This window comes from Macrosteles quadrilineatus, unplaced genomic scaffold (assembly GCF_028750875.1).
Source record: "Macrosteles quadrilineatus isolate MER2022 unplaced genomic scaffold, UCM_ALF_1.0 Scaffold_2__2_contigs__length_208266976, whole genome shotgun sequence".
Classification (NCBI taxonomy): domain Eukaryota; kingdom Metazoa; phylum Arthropoda; class Insecta; order Hemiptera; family Cicadellidae; genus Macrosteles; species Macrosteles quadrilineatus.
Window position 1 is genome coordinate 202,492,696 of NW_026542595.1, and position 19,846 is coordinate 202,512,541.

A 19,846-nucleotide genomic window follows, 5' to 3' on the forward strand; every position below is an offset into this window, starting at 1 on the left:
GTCATCTTGTTTGATTTGTCAAAGTACAAGAAATGCTGCTTCAAAAGTTCCATTGCAGCAATGGCCGTTAACTTCAGAGAGATGGCGCCGAATTCATATCGATTTTGCTGAAGATCCAACCACCAGACAGCAAATGTTGATTGTAGTGGATAGTTTTTCAAAGTGGATGGAAGTATTTTTAATGGGTTCTATTTCCACGGGGAAGACCATCGAGAAACTTCGTACACTATTTTCTGCTTATGGTTTACCTGAGGAGTTGGTGTGTGACAACGGCACGTCTTTTACCAGTCTAGAATTCAGGGAGTTTCTTAAAAAAAATGGTGTAAAACTAACATTTTCTCCACCATATCACCCTGCCTCCAATGGAGCAGCCGAGCGTTCTGTTCAAGAAGTTAAGAAAAGTTTGTTAAGGCAAGTTTTGGGTGAAAAATCATCTCAGCAGACATCACTGCAGTATAAATTGGATAACTTTCTTTTCGCATATCGTAATACTCCATCGTCAGTAACCGGTGTGAGCCCGGCTGAACTGTTCTTACATTGGAAACCTCGAACAAAATTGACTATGTTAAAACCTAATCTACTAGACGAGTCAAGGAAGAAGCAGGAAATGCAGAAACGAGCCTTAGATAGGCATAGAGGTGCGTGTAGATTTTTTAATGAAAATCAGAAGGTTTTGGTTAAAACAGTCAGACAGGAGAAAGTTAGTTGGGTTCCAGGTCGTATATTACAGTGTAAAAGTCCAGTTACTTATTTGGTTAGTGTTCTTGGCAAAACAAGAGTTTGCCATGCAGACCATCTTAGGCCAACTGAGGTAGAGGAGGACGAAATCATTGTGCGGAAAGAGGAAGTTGGAAGGACTATTGAGGCACATCAACAAGAATTCAATAGAGATTTGCCTATTCTTCAGGAGTCTACATCACCATCAATATCAAGACATTATGCTTCACCTTATTTGCCTAGATTGAAGTCTGATGTTGGGAAACCACGGGGTGTACAATACAGTCCATCTACAGTTTTGAGGAGATCACAGAGGACTGTGCACAAGCCGGAGAAATTGGATCTATAAAGTTGGAGAAGCCAAAGAGTCAGAAGAAATTTTAAAGTTTTAAAGTATTATGAGCCAAGCAAATTTTAAGTGTTGGCGAGTGTAATATATGTTTATATTAATTGTACAAGAAGCAGCATTTGATTTTATAATGTTGGTTGCATTCCAGATGTTAAAGACTTTTGTTTGGTTCTGATTGTTAATTTTGTAAATAACAATAATAATTGAGTTGTGATTGAAATGGAGAATAAATTGAATACACTAGATTTTATCTTGTTCTTATAAAATATTACAGTATACTTTCTAAATTTATTGCGGTATGGATAGAAAAATAGAACCTGACATTTTTAAACCTCATATCAATAAAAGATTTTTCTATTTTTGAAGTTGCCATAGTTTTGTACAAATAATTCAAATGAACATTTCCTCTTAATCACAAGACGAAGACATTGATGCAAATCTTTGGGTAAAATCTTTATTAATACTACTATTTCTACTATTAATCCTCAAGTATTAATATTAAAATTCAAGTAATACATTGAAGACAGAAACCTCCCACCTATCATAATGTGTCCTGTGTGTTCTATTTTGTACATTGTATGGATTTGTGTGAGAGTGAAAATATATAGCTGGATATTCAAAACATTACGTGACCGTGGATATTTGGATTTATAAAACTGGAACTACTCTGAACTTCGGATGCCAGGAAACACAAGTACTACTTCTCTTCACTATTTAGCTCCACTGGGATAATCAGATTTATAATATTTAAGTGTTCTGAAGAATTAGATTGAAATATACAATGTAACAAATTTTCTTTTAGATTTTTGTTATTTATTTATTAAAATACACCACAGCGCCTAAGGAGTGCTTCTGCACGCAGGCAGGTAAATTGTCAAATGTTGGTAAATTGTTTAATTTTTGTCAAATGTGTTACCCAACATTTACTATAAAAAAATAGTATAGTTTTGATTAATGTCAAAATGGTAAAAAAATACATATACTGTTGATTTTAAAAATACACAGGGACATATGTAAAAAAAAATAGTTATCTGGTTGAAAATATTTTTTCACAAATATGTATGAGCAGGGCTACACTACATAGATTAATCATATAAATATTATTGAAACAAGAAAGTTGTTAGTGTATAATAAAACAATGTCCTTTCTATTTCAATTTTGTATTGACATGAAAACGAAAACAAAATTTTGTTTGCCCACCAACCTTCTCAAATTGGTTGACGGTCCGTTGTCTGGTACTCTTCTAAAGACCCCGTTATTGATTGCTTGAATGTGGACTGTTACGTACTTATTGAATTAAATAATTATAACACATAATTGTAAGAAGTAAAAATAATGTCTTGTTTTTATTCATTTCTCAAACTTAGAATTGTAAATATTACATCAGCTGTAAATACAAATAAAATTAATTAATGAGTCCAGACTAATAGATATAATAATATATAACAGTTTCTCCCCCACTTGACTTCAACGTTAGTTCATCATTCACTTGCAACAACTACATTTCTTAGAATTCCTTATTCTCGAAGATCGTCTTAACTGCAATGGTGGTTGGTTATGAACAGGTGGTTCTACAATATTTTCAATATATGCTGAAGGTTCTTCAATGTTTTGTTGGTTAGCACCTACAGGTGGCTGAGGTGGCTCTGACATTGTGTAATCCATGTTTGATCCAGATGTGGTTATCTCTGAGGAATCCATTGGAGGCTGAGGTAAGATTTGAGAAGAAAAGGGACTTGATGGTGCAGGATCCCCTAAAGGTGTGTTCCATGGCAAGACATTTGGAGAGTTACAACCCTCCAAATTTGTTTGACTTGGTATGATTTGGGTTGCTTTTTGGTATCTATGAAAATATCTTGGTGTTTTTGATAACCCACTAGCTTCAACCTGTGTTTTTCTGAGCTGGTTAATATGTCTCTTTATTTTGTTTTGATTGTCTAATAAGATGATATAATGAAGTTTTCCCAAGCGTTGTAAAACTGTACCGAATTTCCACTGTGTAGATCCTACATAGTTTCTGGCTTGAACTCTATTTCCTGGATTTAGTAATCTTATTTTGGCAGAATGATCATCAGGTATTTTTCTTGTTATATTTCCCATAGGACGTATGAGATGTAACCTAGTACGTATAGTCCTGTTCATAAATAGTTCTGCAGGCGTTTTACCATTGTTAAGAGGGCTTGAGCGGTACTTAAATAAGAAAAGATTCAGCTTTTCCATCAGACTTCCTGTATCTTCAGTCATTGCTTTGAGTTTTTGTTTCAAGTTTTGTACTGATCGCTCAGCCAGACCATTTGTTGCAGGATGGTTTGGTGCACAGAAACGTTGTATTATCCCGTTATCCTGACAGAATTTAGTGAACTCATCAGACTTGAATATAGAAGCATTGTCAGAAACAATGGTGTAAGGAAGTCCATATCGAGAAAATAGGTCATCCAGTGCATGTATTGTTGTTATTGAGGTAGGGGCTTTTGAGGAAATTTTTACTTCCAGCCACTTTGATTTGGCATCTACAACCACAAAGAAATAGTGATTTTTGAAAGGGCCGGCATAATCCATGTGAATCCTTTGCCAGTTTTCTTGAGGTTCTTCCCAAATGTGAGGAGGGGCTTTGACTGGATTGTTTTTTACTTCAGCACAGCTTTTACATGATTTTACCATGCTTTCGATTGCAGCATCTATGCCAGGCTAATAACATAATGATCTAGCAATGCTCTTCATTTTCACTATTCCAATGTGAGATGAATGTAATTCTTTCAGTACTGCTGGTTGAAGTGTTTTAGGGATGTAAACCCTTGACCCTCGCATAATAATACCAGAATGAAGGGTGAATTCTGGGTTTTTTATTTCTCCTTCAAGAAGCTTTCTTTTAAGGCTTTGTAATTCATGGTCTCTATTTGTCTCTAATCTGATTGTGTCTGCGGTAATAGCTGAGGTGTCTGTAATCATGTCAAGAGTTGTCTGATTTACCTTGTATGAGTCTTCAAGGAAGTTCACCAACTTTACATCCAGAGGAATTGGATTTCGAGAAAAGTAGTCTGCATTTGTATGTTCTTTTGATGGTCTCTGTTTGATTTCGTAATCGAATGCACTTAAGAATTGGGCGTACCTTAATAATCGATGTGCTGAGATGACTGGCATGGCTTTCCTTGGATTGAATATTTGTTGAAGTGGCTTGTTATCTACAATCAATATAAATTTTCTGCCGTAAAGATACTGGTAAAATCTCTTAATACCCCAATACACAGCAGTGGCTTCTTTGTCAAGTTGACTATAAGCCGCTTCACTTTTAGTTAAGGATCTGGAAGCAAATGCGATGGGTTTTTCTTGACCATTTATGACATGGGACAGTACTGCTGAAAGACCAGTAGGTCCTGCATCCGTAGCTAACGTAACAGGATAGTCCGGATTGAATGGAGTCAACACTCTTTCACTTGTGATTTCTTCTTTGATTTGATTGAAAGCGTTTTCACATTTGTTATTCCATTTGAACTTAACATCTTTCTTTAGAAGCTGAGTTAATGGATGAATTATTGAAGATGCATTTGGAATGAACTTCGCATAGTATAGTGCCAACCCGAGAAATGATCTAACTTCCTCTACATTTGTTGGACGAGGTGCTTTCGTAACAGCTTCTATTTTATTTTGACATTTAGTGACACCTTGACTTGTTATACGATGTCTGAGGTAATTTATTTCAGATTGAAACAATTTGCACTTATTCATGTTTACATGTAAACCATATTTCCTCAACGTCTGGAGACACTTTTCTAGTCTTTGATAGCACTCTTCAAAAGAATGCCCTTGAATGAGAAAGTCGTCAAAATATGCAATAGTTCCATCTAAGTTAGACACTACCTGGTCAATGATTTTGTGAAACTCTTTTGGTGCATTTGTGATACCCATAAAGAGTCGTTTTGCTTTGTAAGTTCCCCATGGAGTGGAAACTGCAGCATAGTTTTGACTTTCTTCTTCTAACTGTACATGTAAATAAGCTTTATGCAGATCTAAAACACAGAAGTATTTTCCTCCATTTAATTTATTTAAAAGATCTTCGATTCTGGGAATAGGATATTGAGTATCTTCTAGTTGAGGGTTTAGTGTAATTTTATAATCTGCACAGATCCTTACAGATTGATCTGGCTTAGGAACAATAACTAGTGGAGTACCCCACGCCGAGTGATCAACTTTTTCTAGGACCCCTTGATCAACTAAGGATTGTATTTCTCTTTTAGTTTTGTCTAGCAAGGCATAAGGAATAGGTCTAGGCTTCATAAATATGGGTTTTGCATTTTCTTTCAGTTTTAAAGAACATTTGAAATTTGGAATGACACCTATATTTGATTGAAACACATCTTTGTATTTGTTTAAGAGTTTAGTTTTGATTGATTCGATATTATTCTTGTCTGGGTCCAAACGGTTACCAGTATTTATTAAATTAACCGCTGATACTTGTACGTTTAGTTTTCTAATCCAGTCTCTACCTAATATAGGAGTGTAGTTCCCTTTTACAACATACAAATTACCGTGAGTTTTAATCTGTTTGAATGAAATTGGTACCCTTGCTACACCTATTGGGGAAAAAGATTGATTTGTATATGAACGAAACCTTACATTTGATGGTTTCAACTCACAATTCAGTTTCAAACTTTGAAAATCAGTTAATGATACTATAGTAACTTGACTGCCAGAATCAATTTCAAATTGTTTTGAGCTTCCACCAACCTTGACTGTGACTACAAAAGGATCGTCTCGAGGTTCACCTAAATTGTAATAAATAGGTACAGTTTTTACCTGATTGCAGTCATATTCAGAATCTACGTCGCTTCTTTCAGATTCTGATTCTTGTATTTGCTTTATTGGCTGCCTTATAAGAGATGAAATGCAGACTTTCTCTATGTGGCCTTGCTTATCACAAGATTTGCAATAAAGGTTCTTGGATCTACAATCTGATGCTTTGTGATTATTCTTCCCACAGCGTAAACACGTATTTTCTAATCCAAGTTCTGTAAGCAGACTTCTTCTATTGAAGTTTCTAGATGATTGTTGGCTTTTTCTAGTTTTATTTCTCATAGAATCGAAACGAGACACATTTTTCGATGATCTGGATTTAGAAATTTGTTTAACATCTGTATCGGTACCGTATAACTTGTTTTGTATTTTAGCAGCTCCAATTGCTAGTGAAATTTCAACTGCTTTTTCAAAACTGATGTCGTTTCCTTGCTGGAGAATCTGTTCCCGAATTTCACTGTCACGAAGTCCACGAATAAATTGTGCTTGTAAAATGCTATTTACTGGTTTCCCACAATTTTTTTCTTGGCAATTCCATTTTGAAGATATAGAGAGCTGTTTTAAAACTGTAATGTATTGAGAAATTGATTCATTAGAACCTTGTTCCCTTGATAAAAATTTGTGTCGTTCTGTGAGAACATTTGTCTGTGGACAGAGCTGTTTCTCCAGTAAATCAGTCAAGGTTTCATAGTCTTTTGAAGATGGAAGGTCAGGTGCTGTTAAACTTGATAGAAGGGAATAATATTTTGCACCGAGTGCATTTATCAATATTCTTGCTTTTGTTTCCTTGATTTCATTTGACTCTCCATGTAACTTTTTCAGTTCAAAGAAGTTTTCTAATCTCTCTTTATAAGATTTGAATGTTTCCACTTTTTCATCGAAAGATTCAAAGGTTACTGAAGAATTTAAGATGGGTGTTGTGACTTAACTATATTCTCCATTGTTTTCTGGCCTAGGACTTGCAAGTTGTCTTACTAAATGGGCAAGAGCAGCAGTTTGAGCTTGTAATGTTTCCAATATTGCTTTGTTATGTTCAGTCACTTCTTGATTATCCATTTAGAATGTCCTGCTCTCTTTAAGCTTGTAAGTAATGCCTAAATCTTTTTATTTTCACCTCTGAGTCGCCATTGTTACATACTTATTGAATTAAATAATTATAACACATAATTGTAAGAAGTAAAAATAATGTCTTGTTTTTATTCATTTCTCAAACTTAGAATTGTAAATATTACATCAGCTGTAAATACAAATAAAATTAATTAATGAGTCCAGACTAATAGATATAATAATATATAACATGGACCTTATCCTGGTGCATGATAGCAAAAGATGGACTTTTTGTGCTCCCCGCTTGGTGCATCAGAGCCTGTCAAACCTGAGTTGCTTGATGAACTGCAGTATCCTATCTATGACCTCTTCCTGAGGTAGGTGTCTAACCCTTATCATTGTTCCAAGAGTGATTTCCCTTAAAACCTCATTTGGAGCTGTGTAGTCGTAGAGTAGATGGTCTGCAGTCTCCTCGGACTGCCCACATTTTTACATGCAGTGTCTACATTATGGATCATCAAGCAATGTAGGTGAAATTTCAGGAAGCTATGGCCCTGACCGACCATTCCTGTGTTCTGTCTTAGTTGCCTCCTGTCTAATTGTAAAGCATTAGAGGCGACTAAGAAGATTAGAGGTCTGGGAAAAGGAGAAGGGATTGAGTTTGCTTACCGAAGGTGTTAAAGCTTAACCCATCTTTTCTTGTGTTACTCCTGAGCCCATAACATGACTGGCTGACATGCATACCCACGAGAAGTTCCACAGAAAGGCTGTGGTCCCACAAAGTCTGAGGCTGACAATATTTGCCTCTTGTTCGCCAACTTGTCAGCCACCTCATTCCTTTCTATCACTGAGTGTAAGGGAAGTCAGGAACCCAACAATGTTACCATATTGCACCTTCCTAGGGTGCATACTGCTGTGAGGCAGTCCCAGACCACCTTCGACTTGAACTCACAGGAGTCGAGCGCCTTGAACAGAGCCTGGCTGCCTGTGAAAATGAAATGTTCATGTCCCTTATGCCCATCCTCAGGTTCTCCCTGGCACACTCCATGATCTCAGTTGTCATGTATTCAGCATGGAAGACAAAGTCCACCACATTCTGCACTTCATGAATTGCAGCCCCTGTCCGACTTACATTTAAACCATAGGAATAAAATTGAAGGTCCCCCTGTGGAAGAGGATTTCAATTTCACCCGACATCCACTCATCCCTGGATGGAAGGAGGATGGTGAATGGCTTGGCGAAGAAGTAAAAAGACCCATAATAGAAAATCCATATTTATATCGATTGAATATCTATATCGAACTAATATTTCATCCAATATCATATCGCAGGTTCTTTGCACAAAACATTCCATATATGTCATAACATTTAGAATAGGTGCATTGTCAAAATTAAATCCATACACAAAACATTAAACATTTAAGCTAAACTTAAAATTAAACAACTAAAATAAAAAATGAAAATTTTCTAATTTAAAGTTGTGTAATAATCTTCAATTAGGCAAGAAGCCTTGTCCCTAAGTAAATTATCTACTGTCTCTTTAAATTTGTTTGTTTATTGACTTGTAGCATGGTGGAAGCCCATCATTGTACAACCTCAACCCAGCATATAATGGACTTATTTCATACAAGGTCAAACGGTGTCTGGGGAGTTTAAAAATATTTTCATTTTGGGTTTCATACCTGTGGTTAATATGTTGTTTCTAGTAGCTAATTTTTTACCGAATGTATGTAATTTAATAACTTTAGAATATCCATCCCTTTAATGTCAGAATTTTTATAAAAGATGTTTCTTACAAGATCTGCTTGAATGTGAGTTGGTGATAGTGTGACCGTTTCTGTAACCTAAATAAAGATGTTATGCCAGTAGCTTGACCGCCATAAAATTATTCCATATCTAAATACTAATACAGACCCCACATAAGCATGATAATCAAATTTTAAGTGTTTCAATAGAAACACAGTCCCTTATATGAACGAATACAGATGATATCGGCCTAATTTTGGTATGCAGATATTTGAAATGTGAATCCCTTTTAACTGTGTCATCTACATAAAACACTAAGAATGTATGCGCTTTAACTAAATGAATAGAACAGTTTTCCATATTTTTGTATCTAGTTGAAAATGTAATAATTTAGTCCTATTTGTTTTTTCAACATTAAGTTTTAATCCATAAAAAAACATTCTTCAATTTCCATTACCACACCTTTCAGAGGAGAAAACATTTCAGTAATGTTGTTATTTTTTATCAAAGCAGTAATGTCATCTGCAAAAAGAATAAGTTCTTTCTTTTCGATGATCATCATTAATGTAAATAAGAAAAAAATTGGGCCCAATCTTGAACCTTGGGGCACATCTGTGGATTTAATTTCCCATGGTGAATAAAGTTTGTTTTCTTCTAAAATGTGTATTTATGTGTATTAGTGCTTTTGTATTTGAGTGAAAATTTAAAAACGTACGTTTTCAGGAAAAGCACTTTGAAATTTTTTTTCCCCTTTTTTCAAAACTTTTATTATTTTTTTTATTTTATTAACATTTGAAGTTTCATAAAATGTCCATGGTAACGCAGTATCTTTTGGTAGTTTTTTTTTCAAAGAGCATCTTTAGTGGAAAAACACAAAATCCTGTCACGACCATAACGGACGTTTAAATGAATATTAAAAATAGTTAATATTATTTCTATAACTATGTTTTGCTATAAACTAATTTACTTTTATGACCATTATACAATAAAAAGGTCACTGAGCTTTTGGTATATTTGGTCTTTCTAAAAAAAAAGAAAAAAACTAAAAAAATTGAAAAAAGCCAATAAAATCTTTTTAAGTTTGTATAACTCCAAAAAAACTTACCAGAGACCCGAAAAATTGTTATGTTTGTATAGAGGTGTCTTTTGTGTATAAAACATTGAAATATGACGATATTTTAATTTTTGAATTTTTATGATAGAAACCATAAATGTGATGGTCAGGGACAAGCGGTACGGTCGTGAATTGTCTGGAATAATCTAAATCTTTCTAAACAATCCTTCAATTATACTGTTAGATATAATAAAATTATGTGTTTCAATTGAACTAAACTGTTCAATTTACAATTATATTAAAGTTATTGTCACGACCAAACACACTATAATCTATAAGGCTGGATTGGTCGTGAAAAAAATCGCGATGGTCGTGAAACTTTGGTCGTTAAATTACGTGTTATTTGGCTCTGTTCTGGCGGTAGCCCTGCACCTCATGTTCGAGGATACAAAGTGGAATTCTAGGTTAATCTAGCAATTGAAATATCTTATAAACAAAAAATAACACCATGTCTACTTCATCGAATGACTACGTACGGTCATGGACACAGCAAAATTACAAAAAACACAATCTTTCCTTTATTAATCTTGTAATTCCTCCTTTCAACTCGAAACGACCGGCACTACAATCCTGACGTACACCCCGAACTAGTCTCTAAAACCAACTGACTCCATCGACGCCAGGCTTGCCACTGTCGTGCTCCAAAGTTGAAAATTTTTCCCAAATGGTCGTGACCCCAAATCGAGGGACAGACTTATTTTGTCATGGTAGTCAGTTTGCAATGACAATAAAATTATAATATGCTCATTTTTTGTAAGTTTAATAACCATTGATGACATAAAAATATGGCTTTATATATTTCGGCATGAATAATTAGTCTAAAAACAGCGTGAAAGTTGGAAAATGTACCCTAGGGACACGTCATGGTCGTGAATTTTGAGACTTTAAAAATACGAAAAAAATACCTAGAACCTATTTAAAACCAAATAAATGTGTGTAACATGTTGCCCCCGTCCCATAAAATATTAAAACACATAATAATAAACTACAAATCCAGTAGCTACGAAGTAAAAGGCCAGGGACATGAAAACGTACGTTTTTAAATTTTCCCTCATTTATTGCTTTTGAAAACGTTTTCATTGTGCATCAAACACAATTATTCTAATATTTATTTTATTTTATTTATTTATTTATTTATTTTTTAAGAGGTTGGCGGCCTCTTTTAACCTTGCATTTGCCCGTCCACATAGACTAAGCGCCCGTGCGTGGATCGTTTACAGCAAAGCAAGGAGTGAGATATTTATAAATACAATAACCTATAAAGAAGTTTTTACCAAAAATAGCAATGATGCTGTCAAACAACATTCATTGTTAAAAAACTAGGCTATAATGAGTCGTTTGTATCGCTTTAGCATTACACATATGAATTTGTGTAATATTAACCAGTTATGAGAAAATTGTTTGATAATTTAGAACTTGAAGCATTCTAACAACAACTGTAGGTTGGATGTTGCTTTCTGTTGTGTAATGCAAAAGTCTAGTCTTATGAACTAGTCTTTGAAATAGAATCTTTTACACAATAGGGTGTCCACTTTATTTGGAAACAGGAGAAATTGGGAATTGTATGTCAAATGTTGACCGGGAATAAGTCTCTGAAATATACAGAAAGTTTTACATTTTACATTTTTGCCCAAAAAATCTGCCAGAAATCACTGTTTGTTGTTCTTTTTGCGTTAGGCCTATTTCAAGTATGGTATGTAAATTGCAATGGTGGAAAATAATTATAAAGTTGCTTTTAGCAGAAATACGTGTTTGCTTATCTGTATTGTTATTGTTTATTCTTAGTTTGAGTTTTTTTCACTGTGCCAAGATGACCACCGTTAGGCCGTCATAAACACGCCGATATACACGTAACCAGTTAGCCGGCCGGGCGATTGTTACGTGCATGGGGTCCCATAATTTTTATGGGAATCCCATCAGTCCTCGTCCGGCCAATCCCTGCCTTCAGGTTGATCAGGTCGTGTATGGTGTCGCCGGAAGGATGACAGTAGTAGTATTATTTTTTATTTAGGTTCCATTTTGAGGTTAGGCATGGTCATTGACATAAACTAACTTTATTTTCTGCTCAGTCTTTGTGTTGTGCCATCGAGTGTTTTGTATTTTGTATTGATCAGTGACAGTGACAATCCAAATTCTTCCAATAAATTTATATCGGTTGGTGCTGTTCTGATAAGCCACTCTTTATGCCACAACCCCCTCTCTTCCACTTTTTCATTTTCTGCAGTGCTGCTAAAATCGCAGCATACGCCATCACTTCCTCCATTTGAGACCACATGTCACACTACAGCACTGCACATAGCTGCTGCAAAACCCAAAATGACTGCACACTTGCCGCTAGGCGGCAAAGATTCAGTCCGGCCGGCAGACAAATCGTTTTGTGTGTGGGGACCCTCCTTTCACAAGTTTCCCTGACAAGTTAGGCCTTCCGGCTCTCGCTGGCCTGATGATCGTTACGTGTATGGGGGTCTTTGACAGGTTATTCAACCTTATAATCGTGGTTTATGTCATAAACATAAAAACTTCAATGACTAATGACTCCAATGAGTTCTATGACTTCAATGCCATGTGGTTGTGACCTTTTAAATTTTTACTATTTTACATTGCAAGTCCTTGTACAGTTGATGGCCATCACTATTAATAGGGATCATTTAAGATATTTTAATTTTTCAATTTCAATATCTTGATCAGCAAAAAGCCTAATAGAGCAACTGTAGCGTATGAGATGTAATTTTTTTATGAAAATATTTTTGAATGTTCATAGGCGAAGGACCAGTCCCTGGTGTTAGGAGAAATGAGAAAAACATTAATGAAGGACATGAGACATATACCGGCAGAACTTTCCAGAAAGGGTATAATGAGGGTGTGTCTCAAAACCTCATCGGACAGTTCATCTCGGCACTTGGCTGTAGCTTGAATCCCTTTTCTTTCTTGATTATTCCTCTTGTTCTTTCTTGAGGTTCGAACGAATGCAACTCCAAGTTTATTTCGGGAACTCGCACTGGAAAACTGGTTTCATGGCCAAGTTTAGTTTGCAGGAGATACACTTGAATTCGAGCAGTTAATAAATTACTTTGAAAGAGAATGAACACTTGAGATACTTTAACCTTTCAGAGGGCGCATTGGTTTTCAAAACGGGAGAGGGCGCACCCGGAGGTTACTTCCAGGTCAATAACATTTATGAAGTAAAATTTGTATTTTAGTGCACAAATTAGGTTTTATTTTTAGTTTTAAACATTAAAAATGTGTTTAGTGAACTCTTAATTATAAAATAACGTAATTTTGATTTTATAAATATAAAGTTAAACTATTATTCTATCAAATGTTCTAACATAAAAGTATATGAAGAAATCTTTTAAAAGAGGAATATATTCAAGAAGTTAATTTAAATTTTACCACAATGTCCTATAATGTGGTCTTAGATGATACCACTCTCAATACCTAATGTTTTAAGTAATTTAACATAATGGGTATCTTAATACTAAATGACTCTGTACATACGTCGTTCGTGAATCTCCCTTTCAGCATGGCTAAGAGTGTTGCAATTCAAAATTTAACTTCTTCACTCATCTTATAAAAACTATATATTTACTAAATAATACCATGAATCGTAAAAAAATAATTATATACAGTAATTGTTTACACGCAATAATCAACGCACACACTAAACTAGAGGTCGCATCACGGAAGTTGCCTCCAGGCTGTACGAGAATCGGCAGGGCGCACACGGAAGCTACTTCCAGCCTCTTACAAAACTTAACAAAACTAACAAATATAAAATAGTAGGGGTTAGTTTTGACCTTCACTCGATTCTAGGAATGAGGTGCGTGAGGTACTGTAACACTCACACTGCCGACACCACTCAAAATAACATAATCGTGAAAAATAAAACATCCCTGGAGGTTACTTCCGTGATGCGACCTCTGGAAGGTTAAATGTGAGATACAATACAAGGACAACATAAGATTAAACAACTGAGAAGTGATATAACACGATTTAGAGATAGAAATAAGAGCGGTGGCCGGTACTAAGGCCCATGTTCAAGACGGCGGTGGTTACACATTGAAAGCAGATTATCGCGTGGATGTCGACCTTGTAGTTGTGTCGTAGGAAGTTTTAATTAAGACGCACGTGAATCAAATTAACTTATATATTGACACAGTTAAACAATCTCACAATCTTTATACACTCTAAATAGACACCAAATGAGTTAAACCGTGTTTAAACACGATTGGATTCACGCGGCATGCGTCCTACCTACTTGTTGCATAGCCCCCTCTCAACAAACGGACTATCCACTCCCGCGCCCTTAGCCTAGTATTCATGCGCACTTGCACACTCAAAAAGTAGTTCCAAACAGTGGTAACTATTTTTAATCGATATTGTCTAGTTCAGGCCCGTCACAAGATCTGGTTTTTGTTTTTCAATCTTCTTAGGCTTTTTTGATTAGTCGTTATTTCAGGTAAAAGTATTTCTGTTAAGTTATAGGCTAAGTCAGTATTTTTAAGATGTTTATATGACCTTAAAGATCTTTTTGATTGACATACATTTTAAATCCTTATTTCAAAACCATAATAATGACATTTACAAACTTCTTTTGTTGGATGAACTAGATAACCACTACAGTAGGCTACAATAAAAAAAAAATATTCTAAATTTGTCTGGAGTAATTATAGGTTTTGTTTTTTTAATTTTAACATTAAAGAATCAATATTTTTTAGGAAGACGAATTGAAACACTTTGACAACATCGCTAGTCAGGCAAGAAAAACATTCAACCCAGATGCTGTTGAAGATCCCAATGATTTAGTTTCAAGAACATTGTCAAATCTGATAATTGATGGTGAGAAACCAGAGTCTCAAATTACTGTGAATAATGATATACAAACGTCAAATACTAAAGAAAACTGTCTAAAATCAACAAATATTTTTTTACAGTCAGATTTATTGCCTGAAACTACTTTAACTGATAACCAGGATTCTTTCAAGAGCCAAAGAGTTGTTAACAATGATATGGCTGCATTAAATATTGTTAAAGAGGAAAAGCTAAAGATTGATGTTAGCAATGAGTTTTCTTCATCGTGTAAGTTTACAGAGAACGAAACTACAGAGAAAAGTAATCTCCCAGATAAATTCCAAGATGATATTCAACAGACTTGTAAAAATAACATTTTAAGTGATGTTATAGCAGAAGTTTCTTCTAGCAAAAATGATATTATATCAATAAAAGAAACAAAAGAAAATAATCCACAAAGCATAACAATAGATCAACCCAAGGAGAAACGTACGAAAAGTAAAAGAGAACCTTGTAAGGATGATGCTGAAAATAAAACTATCAATGTTAAAAATACTTTAAAGATTGAAGATGATGACGAGTTAGACTTTTTGTTGTCTATAAAAAAACCAGGAATCCCAGAAAACAAAAAACCTGTCTCCAATGTTGGTAAGTAAAGATCATTTCATATGAGGTAAATGTCCATTTTTTTTTCAAGTAGCCTAAATCAAATTATATCTTGGTCTCTTTTTGGTTTTTTTCAGTATAGTGGGTAATTATTCACCTTCAATCAATAAAGAGCTGTAGCTGAAGTAGTATTATATGATACTCGCTAGGTCATGTGGATGATACCGTAACTTTCCTTTACTTCCCTCAATAAACCTTCTAAGATACCAGCTTTTATATGTGCACAGGGCTTTATATAATGATTCAAACTGCTTTAGGATAGGGTGAAGTGGGGGAAAGGAGAATCATAGTACAGTCCAACCTCAGTATAACGAATCTGAAGGGACCGAACTGAATATTCGTTATATCAAGGATTTTGTTAAAACGAGGTTCGTTATATAGAGGTTAGGTTTGCAGGAATTTCGCTAAGTCGAGGTTCAGAACCAGCGTCGGTCAATATAGGTCGGGATTTGACCTCATTAAAATACAATTAAAGTAGCATAGGCTACGCAACAATACTTTACAGTACAGTGTTTACATTGTAAAGTAGAACCTAAATTATCCGGCAAAATAAAGGGGAGGGATCTTGAATATTGCGCAATCATGACAATGGCTTTGACCTTGGTACAGATTAAAAACTGCAAGTTTAAAATCACAGCTTGTTCTAACCCTCCTAAAACCTAGCCAAACACTGTATTGCGTAGTCATAAACCATGTAAAGAACAAAACAAAACAGTAGAAAGTTTTGTAAGCTAATGCTCGTGATAGGCCGGTAGGCTACTTACAGTACAGTACTGATTTATCACAACAGAGGAATGTCAATAATAATCATTAACTATAGCATTGGTGTTGCTAGTTGAAACAAATCGTATTGAAAACAATAAATTATTAGATAAGTCATTATAAAAGTGTATAATCATAGCCAACTTAAGGATAATAAAAACACTCGTAAAAGGAATGTTAAGATAACGATGTTGCTATTCTTTCTCTTTGGTTTTGTTTTTATATTCTTTCTTAGTTTTCTCTTTATCCGAAAATTGTACAATTCACCATAGTTATCCCATATCGCCCAATCACAGCTTACTAAACATTACGTCGTCATCAGTCCTCAGTGAATGAAATCAGTTCAGTTCTCAGTTGCAACATAGCGCGCGCAGCGACAGCAGACAAAGATGTAAAACGGAGCAGACGAATGTTAGCGCAAGCGATGACGTGACCTTTCCATTTCATTTGATAAAGAAACAGATTTTCCCAAAACAATACTGGGGTGGGGGATTTGTTATATCGAGGGAAAGACGTAGACAATTCGTTATGCAGAGGTTAAATTCGCAATGTAGAGGTTCTGACAATGATAAATTCGTTATATTGAGGTGTCTTATTTTAGCCGAAATCACGAAAAATTCGTTAAATCAAGGTCGTTGTTTTGGTTTGTTCGTAGAGGTAAAATATACATTGTGTCTTATGGAGAGATCTAGGGGATTAAAAAAAAATTCGTTATATCAAGGAATTCGTTATATCGAGGTTCGTTATATCAAGGTTAGACTGTACCGTTCCCATATTCCATGCTTTCCCTTTCAAGATCAAGCCTGTTGCAATATTATACGCTCATTTGACGAATAGAAACTAAAGACAGTTAGGTTTACTATGCTAAACCAATAACATGCCCTTAATCTCACATCTCACTAATTTTACACAGTTGCTGTGAACTAAAGCACCAAACAATCCTGAACTACACACATACTTAGATTGTCACTGCGAACCATAGCAGTGATCTCAGCCTCCCATTACTAGAGTTCGTGCGTTTCCTGGTGAAGCCTGGGGGTAGGTAGTTAGAGTGGCTCAGAACCGGTTTTGTAGGGGCTTCAACCCTACCCCCAGGCTTCACCAGAAAACGCACGAGCTCTAGTAGTGGTATGCGTACCACAGGTTGAGACAGATTGGCCCGGGTTGTTGGCCGAGATATAGTAAACTTGTACAACTGTTTGCTAAATAGTGAATTTCATCTATTACAGGACCTACCTTGAAGCCAGGAAGTGAAGCTTTATCTCAAGGATCGTCCGACCAACAACATTCTGAGTTGGATGATTGGTTGGACTCTGTGTTGCAAGACTGAGAGCTAATGCGGATATTCATCTTGACTGCAGAAACAGCATTTCATAGCATGGAACTTTTAATTACAGACAACTTTTATGAAACATTTATATTGTTAAAATGATACAACCAATTTGTCATATTTAGTAACTGTATAAAGAATGTAAAAAAAGTATTTTAAGTATATATTTAAAAAAAGTAATTTATACAATTTTTTAAGTTTGTAAATAGAATCTTGGTAAAAAAGTATTGGTTTTCACCATTTTTGGTGGCAATAAGACTACAAAATACTGGCGGTATATAATTACTTTGTTGCTATATTATGTCTCTAACCTACCTTCTTTTAAATTTGAGCTCATTTGTACACGATAGATTATGAAAAAAGACAATATTACTTGTTTACAAAAACATATTGTTGCACAAACATTTTCTATAGGGTAAAATTTATGAGCAAAACTATTCAATATAGGCCTATGTGATAAAAGTTAAATATTATTAAAACCGATTGAAACAATTATGTTTATTATAAATTACCCTCCAGCCTAGTCCAAGGCTTCTAAAAAAGAAAGAAGTTTCCTAAGACCTGAGTATGACGTAACCCGCTGGCCCGTAAAATTTTAAGGGAATGTTTGATTGAAAGCCAGCCAGGTAAATGGAAATTTCCTTAGTCTGCTCTGCATTTTGCTGCAGCGGGACTATTTATTTCAGCTGCATCTTATATATTAAAAAACTTATGACAGCTAGTCTGAACATACTACTGGACCAAATTAGACACGGGTTGTACCAAAAGAAAGATTATCGGTCCTACATGTGCAGGTTTTATTTGTATTTTGAAAATATTTTTGTTTATTGGGTAAAAAAAAATTGAAATAAAACTTTTCTTATGGAGATTTAACTTGTGGCCAAATTTTTAAACTTATGACAGCCACCCTGACCATACTACTGGAGCGATTTACATGCGGGTTGTACTAAAAGAAAGGTTATCGGTCCTATATGTGAAGGATATGTTTTTATTTAAAGAATATTTATGTTAATTGGGTCACAAATGGATATTCAACTTTTCTTAAGGAGATTTAACATGGGGCTAACTCTATGACAAGCATGTTTATTGAAAACCTTTTTTATCAGCTCCTGTGCATCGCAGGGAAAATCTATGCATACTGTTAGAACAATATTTGCCTGTAGATGTGCAGAATCCCTTTATAAAATTAAATAGGCTCAAAATTAAGCCCCAAAAAAAATTTAAAATGTAAAAGAATAAACATATTACTTATGGGTTGCCATGTTGGTGATGAAATAACAACAAAATATAAACACTAGTACACAGAAAATCAAAACAAAAGGAAGAAATTCCAACCACATGTTTTATTTACAGCGTGGGGTGAAAATAGAGAAGTTTGCACAATACATACTTTTGGTCGAGTTTTCGACCACACACAGGGCGAGCTCTAGTATGGATCTATTTTTATTTTCTGTTTCAAAAGCCTAACATGTTCTATGAGAATACGGGTTATGTCTTAAACGTGCCTTAGGCCAACCAATTTTTGTATCACATAAACCAGACTGGCGCAGTCTCTGGACTGGAAAGCAGGTATTGGAACACTGCTGTTTGCTGCTTCCCACTCTTCCCGCTGCAATAGTGATTGGTGAGTAAAACTTTGTGTTTATTGTAGAAGAAGTCGATATACCTCTAACGTATAATAATAAATTGCATAATGGAAATGACTTTTGAAGTCCGCACTAAAGGTAGAGAAAACTCTGCTTTGTACCTCTGGCTCCTAATTGTATTCTTTAAGGCAAACTGAGTACAGTAGAATCCCTCTTATACGGACCCCTTTTTAACGGACATCGGTTTAACCGGACTACACTTGGCGAAAATGACATCTCTTTAACCAGACAATTTTTATCGGCACATCGGTTTAACCGGACTAGATCACCAGGAGGTGCTGAAACAACCGTTCTCGTGGGAAAGATTTGAGACCAGTGATCATGTGTCTAAATACAATGCTCTCCTAAATTTAAGTCAAATACACATCTAAACGGTCTATTTTAACGAGTTTTTGGGGACGTCGGTTTAACCGGAAAAACTGTTATCCGGACTGGTTTCAGTCCCGAGGAGTCCGGAAAAGAGGGAGTTTACTGTAGTACTTATCTAAATTCTTTGTTCGCCTTTTAAACAGTGTGTGATTCCTTGGATTTGGTCAGGAAGATCAGAGCAAAATGTACAGTCTGTTTTAACCCTTTGAGTGCCAACGTCCGGGGAACCGGACGTTTTTAAAACGAGCCAAAAGTGCCGACGTCCGGCCGACCGGACGTTTTTAGAACGAGCCAAAAGTGCCAACGTCCGGCTGACCGGACGTTTCGTAATGATCGAACAGTTGTCATAACAACCGAATGGATACTCGGATTCTTTTAACCCATATATTAACATTGAGTCGAAAGTTACTAGATGCAATACATCGATTTTCGTTGGTCGAAATATCGAAAATTCGATTTTTACGAAATTTTAACCTAAAAATCGCCAGATCGCGCTCGGCATTTTTAGCGCGACCTTC

At 35.3% G+C, this 19,846-nt stretch overlaps 1 protein-coding gene across 1 annotated transcript in view; it reads left to right on the top strand.

The window, feature by feature from the left end:
* LOC128987575 (uncharacterized) overlaps positions 1-17,805 on the top strand; it is a 36,461-nt gene extending 18,656 nt beyond the window's left edge. The window contains exons 5-6 of the mRNA XM_054408497.1: positions 14,483-15,203; positions 17,213-17,805. Of these exons, the coding sequence (XP_054264472.1) occupies positions 14,483-15,203; positions 17,213-17,313 (822 nt within the window). The 3' untranslated portion in view covers positions 17,314-17,805. The remainder of the gene's footprint in view (positions 1-14,482; positions 15,204-17,212) is intronic.
* Positions 17,806-19,846: the final 2,041 nt, after the last annotated feature.